At 41.0% G+C, this 22,782-nt stretch overlaps 1 protein-coding gene across 1 annotated transcript in view; it reads right to left on the bottom strand.

The window, feature by feature from the left end:
- The window catches only part of LOC104621967 (chromosome unknown open reading frame, human C14orf80), a gene marked incomplete at its 5' end in the record, with an annotated part of 77,046 nt that overhangs the window by 33,501 nt on the left and 20,763 nt on the right, over positions 1 to 22,782 (bottom strand). Inside the window, 2 exons of the mRNA XM_010288605.1 lie at positions 16,209 to 16,307; positions 22,604 to 22,774. Of these exons, the coding sequence (XP_010286907.1) occupies positions 16,209 to 16,307; positions 22,604 to 22,774 (270 nt within the window). The remainder of the gene's footprint in view (positions 1 to 16,208; positions 16,308 to 22,603; positions 22,775 to 22,782) is intronic.

Here is a 22,782-nt window from a genome sequence, read left to right as displayed (position 1 = left end):
TTATAAAACATAATTGCTATTTGTGGAGGGATTTAGAAAACAGCTGTTTAAAATGAAACTGAAAGAAAATGGAATTTAAAGCAAACAAAATGAGGCATTTGGCACATAAAAATTGTACTACAGCTTTCACATTGATAGGCAATGAACTGGGATGTACTAACAATGACATTCATTTGCGAGAAACAGATCCATGAATGGACCACTTTGCATTCTTCCCTGTGGAAATGGCATATATTAAAACAAGGAAAAAAGATCAGGAAAAAGACAACTGAAGTGCACGTTTTATATTTTAATAGCCAAGATCAAGATGAATGAGAATGGAAAAGGTAAACATTTTCTTCCCTAAAGGTACCACTGATTTTGGGTATCTAACTTGGCATACTTCAAGAGCCGGATTTTCAGGCTTTACCTTTACCTTTAGCTCAGTTAAAGCAAATCCAGTAGGTACCTAAATAAATAAATAAATAAATCAATAAATAAATCACAATTTACTTTAGAGAAATCTCAGCCAGAGGATTTCAAAGGAAAGTACCAAATTGTATCACAGTACTGCCTGACAGCTGTTTGTATTGTACTGCCAAACAGAACCCCCATGTAGCCGATGTCAAAAAAAGACCATTATTCATCTGCTTTTATTCAGACTGTTTCTGTACACAGAACAAAGCATTATCCATATTAATTTTTTCTCCCCCCCTCCCCTGCCCATTTTCCTATATTTTTAGCAGACCACAAAAACATACATAGGAATCAACAGGAACAAGCAAATTCTAATTTGCTTTTCCAACTCATCCGAATTCAGAATGGATGTTACACTTCTGAACAGTACCAATATCCTGGTTTCTGTACATTTCCACGCTGGATGTTAGTGCACCATGAAGAAGTGCTAGTCACAGGAGGTGCATTTCCTTTCCTTTGTCTGTGTGTGTTATGACTACTAACTTCAGCAAGGGAACTAACCCTTTAGGTTTTACCCTCCCCTCCTTAATTATCCCATCCATCCTTGCCACCAGCTTATTATATCCACCTACTGTGTCCTTCCTTGACATCTTTACCCTGCATTTGGCAGTGAATAGACAAAACCACTATCTTTATACAAAGCCAAAGAAATGCCTTTTTTTTTCTCTTCTCAAATCAGCCTGTATTGCAAACACTTACTAAGTCAAGGGGTTGGCTTTTTTTCTTCCCTTGAGCTTTAGTACTTTCTCTTCAAAATAAAGGGCTATGTAGCACTAGTTCTGCACAAGTGATGTCTTACCCTCCTGCGGGGGCTTTTCCATATGGGTTCATTTAATTCTCAACTGAGGACACCACAGGCTGCCAATCCCAAAGGTCATGTAAGGCTCCCACACCTCCTTTCCCTCCCCACCTGCTCCCTGCAAGAACAGGGGCTTGGGGGCTCAAGGGAACTGCCTTCCTGATGCAGACCTTCCCACAGGTGCCAGCCAGCTCCTTGCCACTTTCTTTGCCTACTGGCCTGTAAGAACCGTGTGGTCCTTAACCCAGGACTGGATGAGCAGTGACATCCAGGGCTTCCCCAGTTCTGCTTCAAGGGACAGCTCGTCAGAGATGGAGCTGCATGGCTTTACCTGCACTCCCGGGGCACCATCAGATGTACACCATGACTAGGACTGGCTTGCATAGCATCCACAGCAACAGAAACAACTTCTAAGCACTGAAAAAATATAAATGTTAAATAAAATCTAGCTCTAAAATGTTAAATAAAATCTAAACCAGAAAAAGAAAACACAAAGAAGAACAGCTTCCACCATTGGAGGCCCAACAGCACACAGAATTATCACAGATGTTCATCTTAGTTAAACAATGAATTTTAAAAAGTTGTTCAATATGCGGATTAGTCTAAGCTTGCCAACTTGATATGAATACAGTTTCTCCCAGGCTAGCTCTTCTTTGACAAGCCATCATAGACTATCATGCATGCAGGTATTTTCATACATTTTAAAATATGCATTATTGACTAGAGAAACTACTAATTTAAAGTCTGCTACAGTCTCCCTTATGTCAGTTCATTTCTCTTGCTAGTCTCTTAACACAGTCCTTTAAATTAAGTGACAAACATATTTTAAAAGAACCACAAATCTGAAACCACTTGCAAAGCATGAGTAACAGCTGATTTTATAACTCTATTTCCTCAGCTATTTAAAAAAACCCCAAAAATACCTGCCAGTAGAGCCGAGTTAACATTATGGGCCAATTGCACACAAAGTTTAATTTCATAAGTCTATAAAAAAAACTCTACCAGTCTCCTCCCAATCTGAGCTGCATTCTCACCTCTAAACAACAGATTTCAGTTCAGTTCAGCTTTCCAGCAACAGTTCAGTTCTGACCAAAATCATTGCAATACATGAATTTAACTGTAGTTTGCTTCTTTAACTAGCATGAGGCTGGAGGATGCAGTGGTCTGTTGTGCTTGATTTTCGGGATGGGTTAGGTGTCTTTTTGATGCAGCAGTGGATGCAGGACAACAGAGGTCCCAGCAAGTGATCACAAGACCATCGTAGCTCTGTGGCCCTTCAGCACCAGCCTTCATCAATAGCCATATTTTGGCACAAGAGAAGGGTGACAAGCCTGAAGTCACTTTTCTGTTAGAAGCTGATAACTGGTTTCCCTTATGGATGAAATCAACAACAGTAATGACTCCACAAGCATATTACAAAGATGCTCTGCACTCTCCAGTAGCTACTGGTAGCTTCAAGGCACAATTCAAGAGATGAGTTATTTTTAAAGCTCCTCACCTTAACATTATTTTCCCTGAGATTAAATTTGTTCCTTCAGGGCCCAATACCCCAGTTAAGATCCACTAAGCTGGACCAATGAGACCCTTTCAGACTCCATCACCAAAGAATGGCAGCAAGTAAGCAACTCTCACTTTCAAGTCTCCTACCAAGGAAGGTTAAGAGGCAGCATGACCAGGGTATTTTAATAGAATGTGGAGAGAAGACATACTTCTCACACCATACATGCCCCCACCTCAGCTGACAAATGGGAATTTCATCATTCAGCTTACAGACATCAGATTTTATGCTGGTACAATCTTTTCTGTAGTGCTGCAGAGGACCACCGAGCCAGCCTGGCCTCCCCGTGCTGGCCCAAAGCATCACCTGAGCTAGGGCAGCTTGCTCCCACCACTGGATCTGTTAGCACTTCCACCAAAAATATTATCTAATGCCAACTAATGACAAAGCACCTCAGCCTTGTCTCGCCACGTTATTAATGCCAGCTGCATTGTCTCAGATGGAATTATAATATGTCACTGTCATTGTCACAGCATTCAAATTATGTTAAGTACAGCATAAAACAAGCAAAAGCACAAAAGCAGCAGTGGAATTCAGTATCATCCTATCAGTTTTTCTGTCACTGGCAATCACAACCAAGTGTTCCTACCAAGGAAGGTAGGAACTATCAAGCCACATAGTGCAGTTCCTACTTCAGTACAATACATATCTACTGTGTTTCAGAGATAAGTCTCCTACGCCGTAAGAAAGGAAGGTAAGACATTGCTGCTACACAGTCCAACAATTTATGGAGTCCATGATGAACCACTGCATCGTTTTTCAAGGACCAAGAACTCTACATGCTTGGTCAATAAAATGTACTAAGTAATAACTCATCCCCAAAAAAATGGGTGATGGCAACTCCAGTACCACAGCTCTATTAACTCCTTTTTTTTTTTTTTGTATGGATAAGTTTAGCTGAAGGCAATATTAGTGACAAATTGCAGCTTGGGGAAATTTTCAGATCAAGGTAATAATGCCATGAGGTAGAATGATTTGCTTTAGTGTTGCTATATAATGCTGCCAGTTCTTCCAATGGGACACTAATTGCAGCCAGAGGCCACCTTACTTAAAAAATATCTAAAGAAATATTTTAGCACTAAAACTGTCTGCCGTAATAAAAAAATAAAGCATCCTTCCCAAGAAGGGGCACTGGGAAAGTGGAATCAGGTACAGAGTTCAACAACTAAATTATTCACGGATGGGTGACAAGCTAGTGCTTGCCAGCTGAAGAAGCTGGTCTCATGCTAACACCATCAGCTGCCAAGCAGAACCACGTAGGTGGGAAGGGACCACTGGACACCTCTAATCCAATCTCCTGCTGCAAGCAAGGTGCTCAGGGCTCTGTCCAGCAAGTCCTAATCATCAACAACAGACATGTCACCCCTTCTCCAGGATCTGATTCCAGAGTTTCACCTCCCTCATGGCCATTTTTTCCCCTTGTATCTGGCCAGAATGTCTCATGTTCCAAGTCATGTCTATTGCCCCTTCTCCTGTCCCAGCGTACCTTTGAGAAGAGCTTTGGCCCGTGCTCCAGCCCTGGCCACCTCAGTGGCCTTACTGGACTTGGTCCTGTATGCCACTGTCCTTGTGCTGGGGAGCCCAAACCGGACACCTAGCACCCAGTCTCACCAGAGACCAGCACTGGGCAGAGGGACAGGATCCTTCCCCTCGCCGTCCAGCTGCAATCCTGCTAACACAGCTCAGGACGCAGTCAGCCTTTGCTGCCTGGGCACACTGCTGGCTCTTGGGCAACTTCTTGTCCACCTCGACCTCCAGGAGTTGGTCATTTTTGCAAAGCTGCTTATGAAGCAGTCAGCTCCCAGACTGTACCATTGCAAGGGGTTATTCCACCCCAGATGCAGGCCTTTGCACTAGCCTTTACTTAAGCTTCTTGAGACTACTCTCAGCTCATTTCTCCAGCCCATCTCGGTCCCCTGAACAGCAGCGCTGCCCACCAGCATATTCACTAGTATGCCCAATTTGGTCTTGCCTGCACACTTGCTGGTAGTGTGCTCCATCTCATCATTCAAGCCTTAAGTAAGATGCTAAACAGTACTGGCCCAAAAGCTGGTCCCAGCGGGACACCAGTACCAACCAGACACCAGTTTGAGTTCAGTGGCCCAAACAATTTTCCACTCACATTATCACCCACTTTATCCAGCCTGTCTCTAACTTGGCTATACGGATGTAAGGATTTTCCTTTAGTGATAAACACAGGCACATTCTCTGTCCTTATCTGCCTTTCTCAAAGCTCTTTAATTACATGTCTCTGCCACCTCCTGGGATGGGGTACTCCACACTGCTTTGAATGGGAACCACCAGCAGGATCTGAGGACTGCAGAGGTGGAAAGCACCTGTCCCAGAGCAGGCAGAACTGAACCAGTCAGTAACAGCAGGCATCAGATGAGCAGAAAACCATCTGATGCTGCAGACAGTTGCGGGGAAGGAGAAACAGGAGATGTTTTGATCGTATTCATTCTTTGAGATTTAAAGCAGTTTAGTTCCTGCAGAGCCTTCTTTCTTTCTTTCTACAGCATGAGGAAGAGTCACTCCATATGTTTCTAGCCTCTCCAGCCAACCTAAATTAACTCTCCCAAAGCTACCCATTCAATCCTTCTCCTTTCACCAACCCCGAACTTCCACCCTGACCTCCAGCTGCTTCCTGGCTGTGGATAGTCCTCATCCCATCTTCCAGACAAGATCTGGAGGCCAAGCCCCATCGCTTCTGGAGGGGGAGTAAAACCTCCAGCAGCAGCACAACAGGGACAACCAGGGAAATTAGGAGAGGCATTCCTTACCCAAGACTACTGGTCCACTGTCTGCCCCAACAGGAGACCACACAAAGCATTCAAAGGGAAGTAATTTACATTTAACTTCTTTTCAACATTATCCCTTCTAAAATTGACTTGACTCTGTCTTAGAAATATCAGTATACATTATCTTGCACAATTTGATTGCTCTTGCTTCTACAGAGCCTTTCACTTTAAGAAGGATCAGGAACCCAGCTATAAGTAGACACTGTCTAAAAGCAGCTTTGAAGCCATTTGACCTCTGTAATTCTTCCTGATTTTACACGGATGACAAGGGTTGCATCTGCTTTGCCTCATTTTTGCAAATGAGTACCTGATCCACTGTTTCCAACAGGTTTTAATAACTACTATATAAAACCATGTTTTATGTGATAAATGTCAGCAAATGAACTGAAAACCAATTGCCTACAGTATTTCGGAAGGAAAATGACACAACAGCCTACCCCCTCCTTCTGCAGAGTTGAATCATTAAAAAACAGGCAGGAATAAAATTCTTTGTTCCTGCCACACAGCATGGGGTGGGCAGCACATGCTGTCATTGACAGTTTCTTTGCTTTCTTCGTGCTTATTCTTTCCTTGCGATGAAATGTGAGAAAGAAAAATGATCACCAAGAGGTTTTTTTATTTCATTTTTAAATTGTTTTTTCAGTAGCCACTCTCCTGCTCTACAGGAAATACATAACCACCAAATCACCCCATTTGTAAGACAGTATCCACTGCTGCTCCAGTAATTGTAAGGAGGGGTTCCCATACACACAGCTGGAAGAAACAAAATACAACAGTTTTCTCCAGTTTCAATAATCTTCAATGTACCAAGCTTCAAACCAGCAGAGCCTTCTCCTAGAATAACAACAATAAGTAGCAAGTATTCTGGAGTTTAAAGGTGATCTAGGCAGTCCCACTAAGAGGACAAAACCACTTTAATGTATTGTGCTGAACATCCTCATACACAAGGAAAACGTATGTTTCCCAGTACAGCTTATCCTGCCTGAAGGCTCTGAAACTCTACCCATCCCAGTGTAGCAGATTTCACTGTGCACAGCACCACGGCAGGCACTGTGCTCCTGGCATTACACCAAAGGGCTAAACTAGAGATATCTAGAGAGAAAAAAATAAATCAACCAACATAACCCATGGGGCTTTAAAGACAGTTCTTGCTCCATTATTCAGCTTACAGGACACCAAGGGGAAAGCAGAAGTCTAGGACAGGGCAGGACTCTTGGACAGGGTCAGAAAGCCAGCTCAGACCAGCCAAGTATCATTGATGTGCTCCTGACCCTGCTCATCATACAGCAGCACAGAGGCTATATTTTGTTTGAGCCTGCAGGAAACCTCCATATTAAATCCATCTTTACAGCCTCCACTCTTTCTTATTTGAACAGCCACCATCAGAAATCGAGTACTCTGGATCATTTGGCTCCCTTGAGCTTTCTTGTGTGAGCCCCCAGGCCTTCTGCATTTAGGTGCTGGAGCCCCATTAATATTCAATATGTTATCAGATCTGCTCTCCTCTGCAATATTAATGTCACCTCCCATGTTAATTCTCACCAATCTGACTACCATGCATGTAAAGTGTCTAAAGTAACTGTGGCTGGAACACCACCACAAAACATTAAGTAATTTAACAGAGAAAAAAAAAAAAAACAAACCACATATTGGCTTTGACTGGCAGTGTTGTTCAGAGCACATGGCAGTAAGTATGTTTTACACTTTTAAGGCACAATCCAGCAAGAGAACTGCTAAGGTTGGAAACCGAAGCATACAAAATGCCAGAATTCAAGCTGCCTAAACAACACTTATTTGACTATCCCATGTGTATAAGGTCTAGAATTACGTGACCAAAATATTTCCCTTCATACTCTGTCTCACCAAGGGCACAGAATGGCTGGTGCTCACTCCACAAGCTATTCCTTTTCCTTTTTAAGTTGCATATTATTCTGCCTATTTTTCAGAGCGAAGCCTTGGACTTATTTGCCATACATCATTCAAATCCCATTCTGAAGACAGAATTTTTATCTTCCACATAAACAAGTTATCTTTCCTAATGACCCATGTGAGTTGAGATGATAGTATTATTGTCATTTTACAAGTGGGAAATGAAAGCAAAGAGATAAAAGTAAAATGTTTCCATTTCTTTTGGATGCCTCAACTGAGACTTCTGAGACCAGATTTTCAGACAATTTAAAAATTACTATAAAGCACTTCATGAAAAAATCTACCCAGCGCAACTCAACAACTTGCAGAGATGCTTTAGGTAGTTTTCATTGAATTAGTCCCTGAGCCAACACAGCCGTGGCACACTGCCTCGGCTGATCAGCTCTGCTGGGAGAAAGCAGGGAGCTGGCCCAGGCTGGATTAACGCACACCACTCTACTGGCCCTAGGATCCTGCCTAATCCTTCAGCAGAGCAGAGTGCTGCAAGGACCTACGACACCATCTGGGGTTAAATCTGACATTACTAAGTGATGCTGCCTGCACTGCTGAAACTCTCAAGGGGCTCCAAGCAGAGGTCCCATCAAGTTCAGTGGCAGCTAGGAACACTCAACATTTCCAGAAATCAGATTTCTGAGAATCAAACTGGGCACACAAAAAATGTGAACATCCCATCGGCAGCCCACCATGGAAAGTCCAGTTCAAGTAACTTGCGAACCCAAAGGCACAGAAGTATTGCATCTCTCCCGGACAAAGCTCTGCTGCCTTGGCTATTAAGGCTTACTTCCTCTTCCAATGATTCTCTCACTCTTACTAATTCTTCACCTTTGTCAGCCTCTTTCTGCATCACAGCTCTGATTGAGAAACAAGGCATTCTGCTCTCTGAATAAGACAATGGTTCTGGGATAAAATACCCTAATAAACATACTTTACACTGCAACATTGTACTCAAATTTAGACTATTAATATCTTTGGTGTTTTCAGAAAGAAACTTTTGAAGATTCTTCCTGCAGCCATCACAGATACTCATTGCGTATCTGCAGGATCACAGCCTCTAGAGATACTAGATATGCTTCAGACTCTTGGGTCAATAGACTAACTAGCAGCAGTAGTAGGTTGTCCACTTGGGCCAGGGGAATGACATTTTCCTGCAAGTAGGGAATTTCTCAGAATCCCGCAAGGAACAAGACAGTGATTCAAGTCTTTAGACAGACTTGTCTTCCTCATTCACAGCTCCCTGTCCTAACTCTCCTCTCCAGTCTTGACCTTCCTGCCCATATTCAGCAACCTCCTGCCGCAGCCCCTCTTCAATGTCTCATACTCTTTCCACACAGATAGTCTCAACTCTTTCACATCAGAGCCACCTTGCCTCCCCAATGCCCTCATGCAGGCCTCTTATCTAGAGGTCTCTTCTGGCTCCTGACTTCACTGAACAAGAGCCACAGCAAAGAGGCTCTTCACTGTCCATCCTATCCCTTTCCTCTGCCCATCCAGAGCCCTACTTCTACTCCCAGACTGCAGCTCCTAACATAGTCAGTCCATGTTCCCTGTGTTCTTCAACAAATAATGTTAGAATGGTTCAGCAAAAGCAAGTTAAAGACAGGAAGAGAGGAAAACCTGAATACTTTAAAAGGCAAAGCATTTGCTATTTTTATTCGAAGTGCTGTGGCAAGCATAATTATGCAAATTCAAAAAACTTGTCATAATTGACCTTTTCAAAACATGTGTGTCCATGGGTCTAACATACAATTCATTAGTGAACCCTGAAATTTATTAAAGGTCAGCAGTTCTAGAACTTCTTCTCATTTCATCATTAAAGGAACTTATTTAAGAGGCACCCAGCAGCAATCATCAACAAAAACCAAACTTGCTTAAAAACAGGTAAAAATTTTGATGCATTGGGTTAGAAAAACCTGTACCTTTAAAAAGTTCTGTGAAAGGAAAAAGAAAAAAATTGCTCTTTCTACAGAATCTATCAGCTTACTTGCTGTTCTGAAAATTCAGCAATGCCAGAATCCAAAGATTCTGGTTATCTGAAGCCCTGTAAGCAGATTTAGTAGTCAGGAGTCACTACTGATTTCAACTAAGTTTATTCTGGTAGTGTGTAGAGTAAGTCTAAAATCTCATTATGTTTAGATCCTTTGAGGCTTGGCTGTCTCTCCTGCCCTACTGCTCCAAGAATGGTGCCACAAACCTTTGTATTCCTTCAGGGAAGATTGTTCTCCACCACTCTGATCTCACTCACAGCAACACAGTCTCTCCTCACCTTTAAAATTGGTGCATGCCACAGTCTTTCTATGAAGAGCTGACACAAGAGCCTGGCATAACACCTAGGAAAATGAATCTGCATGAACATTTCTGTGGAGTCAAGACAGGCCAAGGAGGGATTTCAGACAGAACATGCATAGGAAAAACAACAACAAAAAAACCCACTTCTTCACAAATAGTCACAAGCCCCGACGCAATTTGAACTTTATGCAGTATTATTTTTTATGCAGGGTCCACTTGAGAAATTAAGTATTTTTTTTCCTTTCAAGAAACTGAAACACAATGACAAAGAGGCAAAGCTGTCCTTAATTAGAACGGTAAGTTACAACATGAAATACTGATCTTGCTCCATGATAGAAATGACAGAATTATGGCTTTTACCAAGGGAATGAAGCAGTGAACATATAAAAAACTGAGGGCCAGATCAAACAGAATTAGTTGCCAGAGCATCACAGAAGATAATGCAACTACAATTTATACCAATGAAGGCAGCTTGTCCTTGAAGCTGAAGGTAATTTTTTCAAAAAAAGAACAAATATTTTTTCTGGAATTTGCATGCAGTACAAGCCTTCGCTTCCTGAATTAATATTCTACACAGCAGCAGCATGGACTATAGCACAAATGTGATTTTTTTCCATTGGCATCTACACTCTGAGAAATGTGTTGGTTCAACTGCTTCTTGTACAACAGATGGAAGGACATCATAAAATATGATGGTCCCCTAGCAGGCTCTTTGAAATTCAAATAAGGTTACATATCCTTCACCTCTACCATACAAGATCATAACAGGGTTGATGACAAAAATACTATATACTAGCATAGGTCTGCGTCAAATCAGTAATGTGACACAGTGTCAAGCTTAGCAGCATGGTTTTAACTGTTTATTTTCATTTAGCGCCTGCCTGCAGTGTCTGTCACCACCAGGAACATTCCATGAAGTCCCAAACAACCAGCACAAGGACACCAAATATAGCCTGGTGCACAGCAGCTGGAATTATCCTGCCATAGTTACTCCATTTTCACCCAAGATGGTCAGCAACTTAGCATCCATTTCTGGAGAGAATGCAATACCATAGCAATTCTTCAGTAACCAGCTGAGTAACTTGTATTTGATAACGGGCTTCACTTTTGCTGCTCTGCTTTCACATACATTCCAGGAGGTGGTGCTGTCACACACAGAGAAATGGATCAAAAACTCTGACATGGTGTTTGTGCACTGAATATGCTGGTTATCTTACAATTTAACATGACTATGCAGATAAATACTCAGCAGATCAGGAGGAGTTTACCCAACAAGTGCACAAGCCCACATGCACATGATGCAAGACTCAGGTTTCATGCAAAGTTACTAGTAAATGCATGTTAAACATTTTTTAAATTAAAAGCCTATCAGTTCCTAGTGTTCCAAATCTGAATGTACTTGTTCTGAAAATAACAGAAGCTCCTTTGCTTTCCATGAATTCATACCATGGGCTATTACTCACCGAGAATAAACCTGTTGTGTCACCCTCTGTAACAGCCATCTGGGACAGATGTTTTAAATGGAAACTGCCATGAGATTTAGGGTCCACAATCAACTTATCTTACAGCTTGATCATTTACCCCTTGAATGTCCCAATAAGAAGTTATGGAGTCTCACCTGACTGAAGGAAGCAGTACACATAACGTACATTGGCTTCCTTCCATGATATATGAACAGTCCAGAAAGCAGATCAATGCTATGCCCGTACTGTCCTATCCCACCCCACCCAATCCCTGCTGCTTGGAGAGCTAAAGCTCACCTGATTTTTTTTAAGGGTGTGGAATTGACCATGCATTATGTATGCAAGGTCAGACAGACTATTTGTTTGCTCCTCTTTACTTGCTACCAAGGACCTTAGTTTCTTAAGCCAAATAAATTCCCTTTAAAAATCAACAAGTATAGATCAACTATAAGATCAACAAGTATAAACATTTTTCATAAAATTCTGAAACAAAATTATTAGCTATTCACATCCAAGTTCTGTGAATTTTTTTGCATGTCCATCTGGCAGACAGCTGCATTATTTATCTGCTGTCACACTCAGTAAATTGATCTGCTGGCATTTAAAGGTGTCATCTTTACTCATTACAATTTCAATGATCACTCCGGCACTGCCAGTATTGTACCAATGACCTGAGTTCTGACTACAACTTTTAATCTCTGCAAATCACAAAACCTGCAAGATTGAATTCCACATATAAAGCAATACACAAAGAGACAGGAGAAACCAAAGGACTAGGCTGCTTTGCTTCAAAGTTCATTGATCTCTATATGGGAACAATTTGATGAGAAAATTAATTTTATGATTCTAAAGTGCAACATACATTTTTTTCAAGCTCAAGGTAAAACATCAGAACTGGTGACACTGCAATGCAGAATTAAGGTAAATAGGCTTCACAGACAAGAATGGGATTATATTATGCTCACAATGATGAGACACTACCCAGTTGGTTGCACATCACAACCACTGTCCTTTCAGTTGCAAGAGGAATGTGACCACATCCTCAGAGATAGACCACACTGCCCTGTAAAGTTTGGGGCAGATGTTGCTTACCCTCAGCCACATATTCTGCATGCTCTCCCTAGCACGCTTTCAAACTATTTTGGCCGCAGTGCCAAAGACCAGAACTCCATTTCTGCCCTGAGATATTTCAGGCTGGCAAATAACAGCAGCCCCCCAGCCCCACACCAGTTGACTAGGGGTTTAAAAATGAGCAGAACAAATACAGTTTGGAAAATGTACCAAAACACGAGACATTCAAGATGCTCTAGTGATACATGCAAGCAGTTTTAAAGAAAAGACACAATGAACATCCAAGCTCCCTCGCAATGCACAGGCTGTTGCACGCTGCCACACTGTAACTGTCCCCCATTTGCACGCTCTACCATGACCTTTGCAGGCAAACGGCACCATAACCATCACCACTGACTGAGGGTCTTCTGCTGAGGAAATGACCACCAGCATATTTCTCATGCAACACTCTGCAAGCCAAGGAGTGCACAAAAACACATGACAGCATCTTGGGAAAGAAAGGACATACATGTTGAGGTCAAGAGCCAGCATGAGCATGCACATGTACTTCAACTGGAAACTGAAGACCAGCTGAAATAATATCACCTCCCATTCACTGACATCCCTGGGCAGCACAGGAACTAAACACAGCGGTGACCTGCAACTCCCAGCCACACACACACAGATAGATAGATAACCCCAGCAAAAGTTGGAATTTTGATCATGCCTCACAGAGAAAAACCTAATTAAAACTATTACACTTGGAAAACTTCCAGCTCTATGAATCTGACAAAGACATTTATGATGATAAAAGAATAATAATGGCCAATAAAACCTCTGTACATAAAAGCACTAAAAGAGTTTTACAGTCAGAAATCCAAGGGAAGAACATTTTAAACACATTAATGTGCAACTTCTATAGAAAAGGAGTAGCATAACTTTTCCATTTCATAAACTGAAGTTTAACTTCACAGCTATCTGTATCCTATCACACTTTTCCTGTCAGACTAAACATGTCTTGTTTTATTACAGGTCAGAGCAACTAATCTCGCGGGACATTTTTGATGAAAATGAACTCTAGGCTTCAATAAAACAGCCCAATGTCCTTTCTGTGATAGCTAATTTTTGACACTTCAATCCACTTTGCATTTCTATCCTTTGAAAGATTCCTGACATCAGAAGGAATTCGTAACACCATCCACCAACAGGGGTGCATTACAGTAAGACATATTGACATGCTTGCTCTTTTTATTGATCCATGCAGCAGGTTGTTATTTGAGGTAACATTAACAGAAATGTCACATTAAAGAAAAAAAATTATTTCACAGTTTTTGGAAAAAACATTTGTCCGAGTGCTGCCATCTGCACCAATATTTGAAAACCAAGCTATTTAAATATGCATAATTTACTTAATCTTATCAAGATATTTGAAAATTAGAGGCTTTTTATTACATTTTCCAAAGCATCATCACTTTGCATATCGAGTATTGTATCCATCTGGAAAACTGACACTTGAAACAGCCGTGCCTTTTCAAGTCCATACCACCTTGTTATATCAGGCTCTTCATACATACTGAACATATGACTTCTGGAAGCTGCTTTTGGGAAATAAGGGTAAGAGGAGACAAAACCTACAAAGACTGCTCAAATGATGACAATAAGAATTTTAAGTCTCTCAAAAATATGTATACTGAAGTTTTGTGGTGATTTCCTGCAATTTTTCCTGTTTATTTTAGAATCAGGCACAAGAGAACAGCTTAGAGGAACCTCTTTTCTTGAATAGGTTTGAGAGTTTAAGAGGTTAAGAATTTCACAGCTGATTATGCTGACAAACAATTCCAATTTTGGACTAGCCTAAGTATTAAGTGACAAAAGATAAGAACTTCCAACACACATGCACTGGAGCTGGAGCCTGTTTGGGATTGCACCTCGTAGAGCCCAGAAACTGGAAATGGAGACTATGTCCACTCATGGTTGATTTGAGGAAAACGGTTTCTGCCACCCTGCCCCTGTCCCTCTCAGTGATCACCCTTATTCTGAACAGGTGTCCCATTTCATGTATTTGCTGTTTAAGCCTGGGAAAGGTGGAATGAAGACTCCACATATTTTAACTAAGCAACCTAGCTGCCCAGTTAAAATTGGCAGCTAAAACCTTCTTGGCTATAAGACTTTACCTAACCACAATGTTTAAAATACAAAAAGATTGTTTCCATTTTATCCTGAGCCTCCACTGAACAGCACACCTGAAGCAGACATCCAGGAAAGGGAGCAGCATGCAAGAAAGAGAACTCCTGGAATGATTCATTAACAGCACAATCAAAACCAAATAGGCTTTATTAGACTATCATTATGCTTTACTGTAACAGATCAGTGACATATTCAGGGGAAGACTTTGGAAAAAGGTAGTTGCAAAGTCCTTCTAAACAGCCTGGAAGTTTCTAGGACCAGCCCACAAGACCTTTCTGGACATTTGCTAAGCTCTGGAAGACTATAAAGTACAGGCTTCAGAGGACTGGGTTGCTGTATATTCTGAGCTGCTGAGCAAACCGTAGGAGGGGGACTGTGAAGCAGAAGTGAAAAAGAAATCTCAGGCTGACTTAGCCATTTGCTCTAGAAAAACAATAATTTTCCAGGAAAATGTTCTAAACAGCTGAACCTTATCAAGCAGGCTGGATGTGAACTGTTCATCCAAGGAACACTGCAGTAATGAAAGATTAATGTGCACATTACTTTAGGGGGTTTGAACATAAGACTATCTCTCATCTTCAAATCTACTTTTCTGAATTTCTTTGTGTGCGGTATTTACAATGTCCACTTCTGTTCTTAAGGTAGCAGCAGAAAGAATATCTTCTTTGAGTAAACAGATTTGGACAGACTGCAGAAATTTGCCAAATATTGGTTTTGTTAGGGCTGAGCTTAAAATTTCAATCTTGTTTCAGTTTCACATAGAATGAAGTTTTACAAACTGATTTGTAAAACAAATGTATTATATTGTATTAAAGCAAGTGAACTGTACTACTTCAAATAAACTGAAACATCTATGATAATTGAGTATTTTGAGAGCAGCAGAAATATACACTTAAGGGTAAAACAGTACACTAGGAAAAATGTTGTTGTCCTAGCAGGTTCTGTCTGAACACGTACGGAAACAATTTTTTTACAGTGAGGATGACTGAGCATAGAGCAAGTTGCTCAGAGAAGCTGTGCAGTCTCCATCCTTGGAGGTACTCAAAAGCCATATGGACATGGTCATGGGCAGCCTGCTCTAGGTGCATGAGAAGGACAGTTGGACCAGGTGACCTCCAGAGGTGCCTTCCCAACCTCAACCATTCTGTGCTTCCAAAATATGTCTCAAAATAATTACTACCATCCAAAAAGGTAGTCAACTTGTGTAATTTCTGGAACTAAGAAATGCTAGCATCAGATGTGCTTTGGGTCTCCTTGGAGAGATGAGTCAGATTCTCCATGTTCTCATTGAGAACCCACTCAGGCAAGGTCACAGGCAGACACTCTGCCTGGCTTGGCCAGATGTGGTTACTGCTAGTATACAACAGCAGTCAGCCAACTGATCTATAATGTCTTATTATACAAGCCTTTTCTTCAGTGATACTTTCAGTCAGGTCTCTCCCCACTCCCTGTCTACCAGTTTTTACAAAACTTAGCCTAATACCTTTGTGTCTATGTTCTTAGCAAACTGAAAGAAACCATTTGGTAGATACAAGTTACAAGTGACAAAAGTGACAACTCAATATATAAGCCCGTATTTCTTTTGGAGATCAAGTTAAAAACATGTTACAAGGAGTGCAGTCTTCTACTGAACAATGTGTAAAGCATACTAAGCATCCAAGAATTGCAAGGAGAACCATTACCTGCTTGTAGTTCTCTGGTTGTCTCACAAGATCTGTTTCTGTGACAGAAAAATGTCCAAGGATCTGGTCCAAATGAGAGCCACTAGTGAATAAATGGATCTGGAACAGATTAAATTAAAAGTTATTTGTCAGTACAAGGACCAGATCATTAACAACATCATTAGCTACCATCTAACAGCTGCATGGATTGGAATAGTGATGTGAACCAGTGGTTATAAGCCCACTCCCAATGGAGAAGTGCAAATGTTAATGACTACCACCAATACAATAGACCTTTAAGTAGCCTGCATGAAATGATGATCATGCACCACAATCATCTCAAAGTGGTCCATCTGGTATTGTTACCAGAATCACATGCAGGAATTGCTCCTGCTGCCACCACAGTAAAACTGAAAGATTTCTCTCTTCATCCTGTCTTAAAAGTCTTTTTCCTTACACTACACACGCTCTTGTGCATAGCATGAAAGGAAAAAACATTTACACAGATAGCAGAAGTCTTAACAGAGGTAAAGGATACCCTCAGCATAATTTTTGATATCTACCTTTGAAGCAGAAAATGCTACCTATTTACAGCAAGTTTTTCTTTTTCTGCAATATATTGTTGGCATTCACTTACTGGGACCTTGTCCCAGTTGCACTGGTGATGGTATCATCAATTACTTGATGAAGAAGCTTCCCAAGTTAGTCAAGGGAACAATAAAAAGCAATTCCTCCTATTCAGAGCTGATCCCTTTGTTACTGTAATAACTGCAGCTGCCAAAAAAGATAGCGGTGCACACTTGTCAGACAATCGCTCATATTTCATTAATATTTCTGCCAGAAGACAGAGAATGTTTCCTGCTTTTCTTCCTTTATTCTGATATAAACTTTATCATACACTTGGGTATTGACAACTATTTTAAAGTTGACAGGCACTGGGTAATTATCAACCCTTCCCTGAAACTTCAGAATATTTTAGCGTTTCTTTCCCAAAACTCACTTCTGGTGACAACCATCTGTCACATGTGCAGAGCTATGTGAGTTTAAAAATAAAAGAGCGCCTCCCCACACAATGTTCTTCCTTTCTGCTTGCCACTCCTCTCCCTGCTGCATTCTTGCATAACTCTGGTTGCCAAACCTTTGGGCCTCCAGCACCAGGGACAAATTTCAGCCTCTCTTCAAAAGTATGTTGCAGCACCATCACTGGCTAAAGCCCAAAACCAATACTCTAAAGCTGTAACAACAGCAGAGTAAGGTGTTCCCCTGAGACCGGACTAGATAGATACTGGAATAATCCAGTATTTGCAACTGAAATAATCCAGTATTTGTGTTTTTACAATCTGTTATTGACAACCACAATATATGAAAGAAACAAGGCTTAAAGAGGGAAACAGTACCAAGCAGCAGGTGAGAGGATGAGAGACAGAGCATGTGTAGCTGCTGTGTGGCACTAGAATGGACTTGAGGAAGCAGGTCTGATTTAACCTTACACTAACCTTTGCACAAGAGTACAGGCACAGCTCCCCACTGAGCACCACTTCTGGGGAGTTTCCAGTACCAATTCCTAAACACCCTTGAGCTTAGACACCCTGCAGGGAGATGAGCTTGTCTAATTCACCTAAGAGAGGATGAAAAGAGGGACTGTTCATAGTTCACACAGACTTGCACGAGAGGAAAAACAACTATTGCATTAAAGAGTGTGCTATTGAGATCTAATGGCAAATTCACTTCAGGAAAAAACAAAGATTTTCAAACTAAGTATCTCAAAACAAAAAAAGATATAATTAACCAATGTAGTAACTTACAGAGCAACGTGGCAGACTCTTCATGCCAAGATACAGATGCATCTAACAACTGCAGTTCAGCTCATTCATAAATTACTGACAATGAGGTAACCACCCAGCACCAGTCTCTGCCCTCTGTTATTCAGGGATCAAGCCTTTGTCCTTGTTCCTTTCCTCTTCTACTGCAAGATCAGCTATATAGATATGACCAATCCAATCCACTCTAATACACCTTATTTTACATTGTTTATCTTAGAGGAGGCACAAGAAGCGCTGCTCTGCGTTCGTATTGACAGAATACAACTTCTGCTCCTATAGTTTCCAAGCATATTACAACATTATTGTCATTTTACCATGATCTGATACTGCCAATTATGTTAAACTCTTCTCCTCTCATCAAGGATTACATTTAACATACATTTTAGTCCTACTAACTTATATCCATAGTCCACCATCAGATGTTCACCTGCCTAACAAAATACACCTCTGAACCCAATCTAACCTTCACCTATTTCAGGTGTGCCTTCTGTCCCAGTCTTTAGTAGATGGAGGACAGCTGAAAATACCCACAGGAATCAACCAGTTTTGCAGAAACTCACTTGTTCTGCTATTTCTTTTCATGTGCTGATTGTGGCATTTAACAGACCCGAAGAACAATGCCAGTTTTAAACTATACAGGTTCCTACCTGTTTTTCTGAGCCTATACAAGGCTTCTCATTCATATTTCTTAAGGCAAAGTGGCAATTCAAAGCCTAACTAAGAACAGCTGGTCTCCCCTATGAATTCAACAGGGATCAAAAGCCAGGCAGATAGATATTCCTCCGACACATGACTGAAAGAGGAAGAAACAGAATAGAAGGAACCAAGAGGTGTGCCTTAATACAGTAATTTATCCTTCACGTTTCCATATATTTGAAGGTATATCAGGTAAATATGTACCACTGAGAATTTTGAGGGAATTATAATGGTATTACTGTATTATACTTTCAAAGCAGGCCAACCTGCCTATGTAGAGAAGCCATTATAATGTTATTCAACAGCTCATAGCCTCAGGCTGCAAAATTCCACAGCAGCAGAGAGGTTAGATTTCCCCAAGGAAGTCTTCCTCCTACAGCAGGACCTGTGTGTCTGTAAGCTTCAACAGGCCTTCTGGGAGCTGAAGTCACTGAAAAGCAGCTCATCAGAAGAACTAGCAAAGAGGAATAGCCAGTCAGACCACCTAACAAGCAATTCCCAACACATGACCAGCTGTAGCTCCAGGGAAGCTTCCCTCTTCAGTAACCTATACCGGTTACTCCAGAACCTCATACCATCAACCTTAAATGGCTGTGAACAGGACAGAGTAGATAGGCCCCCCAGCAATCAGTTTCAGTTATCATTTGTATATTTTGGAGAAAGAACAGCCATTTATTTTTGCCAATTTCCCTCCTACTGCTCCCTTTCCCTTTCTCAGGCAGTACAGCATGATTTCATTACAACATGAGTCATCACTTCTAACCTGAAAGTACACATCCCCAATCACCCATGTGATTCAGAATTTTTTCACAAAATCTCAGAAACAGAAAAAACCTTTGGAGGTCTTTAGTCCTACCTCCTGCTCTAACAAGGACTTTGCCAACATCAGTTTGTTGCTTTGTGTATATGAATCTTGGAAACCTCCAAGGATGGATACCATTCAGCATCTCTGGTGACCTGCTCCAATGCTGCCCATCATCCCAGAGAAGCTTTTTCCAGTATGCCTGAGCCCTCCAAGCTACAATCAGTGGCCCCTTCCCCTTTGTGTTCCGATACTGCTGAGAAGACCATGGATCCATCTTTGTAACTACCATCCTTGTAACTACCCATCAAATAGCTGAAGGCAGCTATTAGGTGATCTTTCCCTCAGCCTCCTCTCCATCCAGGCAAAGAAGCCCAACTTCCTCACCCTTTTCTTGGAAGTCATGCCCTACTTAGCTAGTCCTTGACTATCTTGGTAGTCTCTTGCTGGATCTTTGATGTACAATTCTTATTTCCAGTAGCAATATCCATACTTAAAAAAGTAGAGTGGAAAAGCAGCCATCTCCTGAATAAGAACGTATTTTCCAAGTGTGATGTGTTTTTCTCAGAAAGCCCCAAATAGAGAATATGGTATTTTAGAGCCTGTGTGAGTCACAGAATGAAATCTGTGGAAGTGTCGCCACTACTTGGCAAAAATTATAGCGCATGATCAGCAGTAAATAAGACTGTTCCACAGTTGAGATACATAACCTGCTAAGTTATTAAACAGAGCAAGTAAAAGCCATAATTATAATTTTGTAGAGAAAGCCCTCTGTAAATCTGTCAGCATAATTAAAAAACATAGCACTTACTAGCCTTTTGTATACTGTATTTGTGGTTTATATGAGAAAAGCAGCAGCTCATATAGAGGTCTTATTGGGTCAGCTCAGTCTTCTAACACATAGCAGACTAGTTTAAAAGTTTTAAAATTTATGCAGTAGCAAAGCCAAAATTCCTCTATAAAGAGTCAGGAAATATCAATTATTGTTTACTTACACAATTTAACAGCTGTGTATGTTATATTTTATGTTACTGTAGATGTTAACATTAATGTGGCACTGTAATGAAGTCCCTTCCAAAGTCACTTTTACTTTTCAATTTTCCTGCTTTTAATGCAGACGACAATATAAATCAGAGCACTGGACTTCGGGAGTTTTGTTCAGACCTGTAATACAGTTGCACACACGTATTTGATCACGCGTAATATCAGTGCGTGATCACATTGGAGGAGCTGGGCTCCAAGTTATCCTCCTATGTATACATCTGCAATGGCAGCCCTGTACATACACTGCAGAACATAGTCTGATCATAACCAGCACCGCTTACTGCTTTCAATTTAGTCCAGTGATGACTCTTGGAAAATGCAGTAATGGCAACTCTGTTTCTCTGCTCATCCAGTTTCTCATTCTCCCTTGTGCTTATTCTTCCAGATTCTGGAAATCATGGGCCAGGAAACTGTAGCATAACTAACCTGTATCTTATATTTGTCTGACTGTAACAGTCCTAACTTCAGCAAACATTTTTTTTTTCCTTGGATAGCCACAGGGGAAAAAAAAGTGCAAGTTTATTTCAAAGTACAATCCCCAAAGGAGGTCATCATCTCCCCTGTCACCAAGCTTAGCATGTTGCCCAGTCAGCACAGCTCTTCATCATTTCAATGCCTGATCTGAACCATTGAGAGTATTTCTGTTTGTACTCGAGGCCCAGGTTTGACCTGCTCTTAATTCTTCCTTGGTCTCATTAACTGCAAGCTGAGGTATTGAAGCTGCCTAATGATTTGTTACTGCCACGTACTACATAAATCAGAGCACTGATGATGAGTTATGGAGATATTTGCCTCACCTACTATAAAAATCAGCATACCTTAAATAGCTTATCAAGGGGACAAGATGCCAATCATTTCATTTGAATTTTATATCACTAAGCCACCTGTCCCAATAGCCTCACTGTCTGTAATCTCAGTGCAAAAGCCAAGGACTGCACCTGCACTTACAGTGAATTGCTATCTTTGGTCCCAGATCAGGAAAGCACGTTCACAGTGGGCAATGAGAAGCAAAAGGTTATTTTAGATGCTGCACATACAGCACTTGATCCTTCCCTAGGGCTGTCAATCAGACATCTTCCCTAGCAATCAATTCGTATAAAGAACAAAATGTAACCTCATTACAGTTTTCAGCATTGCTCTGTCAGACACAGGATTAAAACCAAGAGTCATCTTCATTCAAAACCCTCTTGTTCCAATTCTGACAACTTTCTGATTATAACTGTTGTTCTTTGAGGAGAAATTTCTCAAAACTGTTCTTAGTCTCAAAAAGGTTTTCTGTGAAGGTTCTGGGTACAATACCAAGTGGTTCCATAAGTTACCTGCAGAGATATGAATGGAGAAAGGGGGCCTAGGGAAAACATTACTGAGTAACTTTCAGGACTATCTTAAGAACCATTCTTTTTGTCTTTGCAGTCACCATCATTATCAACTTTAGGACTGCAGGCTGTTTCCATCCTAAGCATACATGATGCTCCTAGATGTCTGTGATTTTCAGACAGACATATAAACATTACTCATAAATGGGAACAGAATTTGAATCTTAGCAATGTAGAGACCACTACTGACTCCTGACTTAAAAGCAAGTAGATTTTGAGTTGTGCTCAGATGTTCCCTAGCACTTCAGAAAGGGAAACTGCATTTTATTTTGCTGCTATTACTTTCAACATCCATGCTCAATATTTTGAATCTGCATTTCCAATGAACTTATAGTTCTGAATCACTACTTCTTGTCTGTGGGACCAGAATGCTCTATCTTGCTTCTACTTTCTGAGAAAAATGGAGACAGCCTATTGTTGCAGAAGTGACTAATGTGCCAACCTGCAAAAGAGACTTTTATACAACAATTACAACCTTACAAACACTGTACATACTTCATTTACTCATGGTTCTGCCCCAGTGGGGAAAGGTAGGGGTATTTGTATTTACAGTAATTCACTCTTATCTACAGAAAATGCAGAACTAGCAAACAAGAATAATTTGTATATTTAGTCCTAGCTGACAAGGCTTTTAAATAATAAACAATGCCATAGTCAGTTAGAAGAATCATTTACCTTGTGCAAAAGTTTGCATAGCTCCTGCTGCTGAGCATGCAAACTCCGCCACTGGAACCTCAGCCTCCCATTTAACCACTGAAGGTATCGAACATCTACTCTGTCTTCTAGCCCATATTCAGGTGCTATTGCAGTTGTACCTTTCTGGCTGTTAGGCAGATCATCTTCACACTAAAAGC

This window comes from Phaethon lepturus, unplaced genomic scaffold, assembly GCF_000687285.1.
Source record: "Phaethon lepturus isolate BGI_N335 unplaced genomic scaffold, ASM68728v1 scaffold13396, whole genome shotgun sequence".
In the NCBI taxonomy this organism is placed as follows: domain Eukaryota; kingdom Metazoa; phylum Chordata; class Aves; order Phaethontiformes; family Phaethontidae; genus Phaethon; species Phaethon lepturus.
The sequence above is the reverse complement of the archived record's forward strand: the minus strand, read 5'-3'. Positions and strand labels throughout refer to the sequence as shown.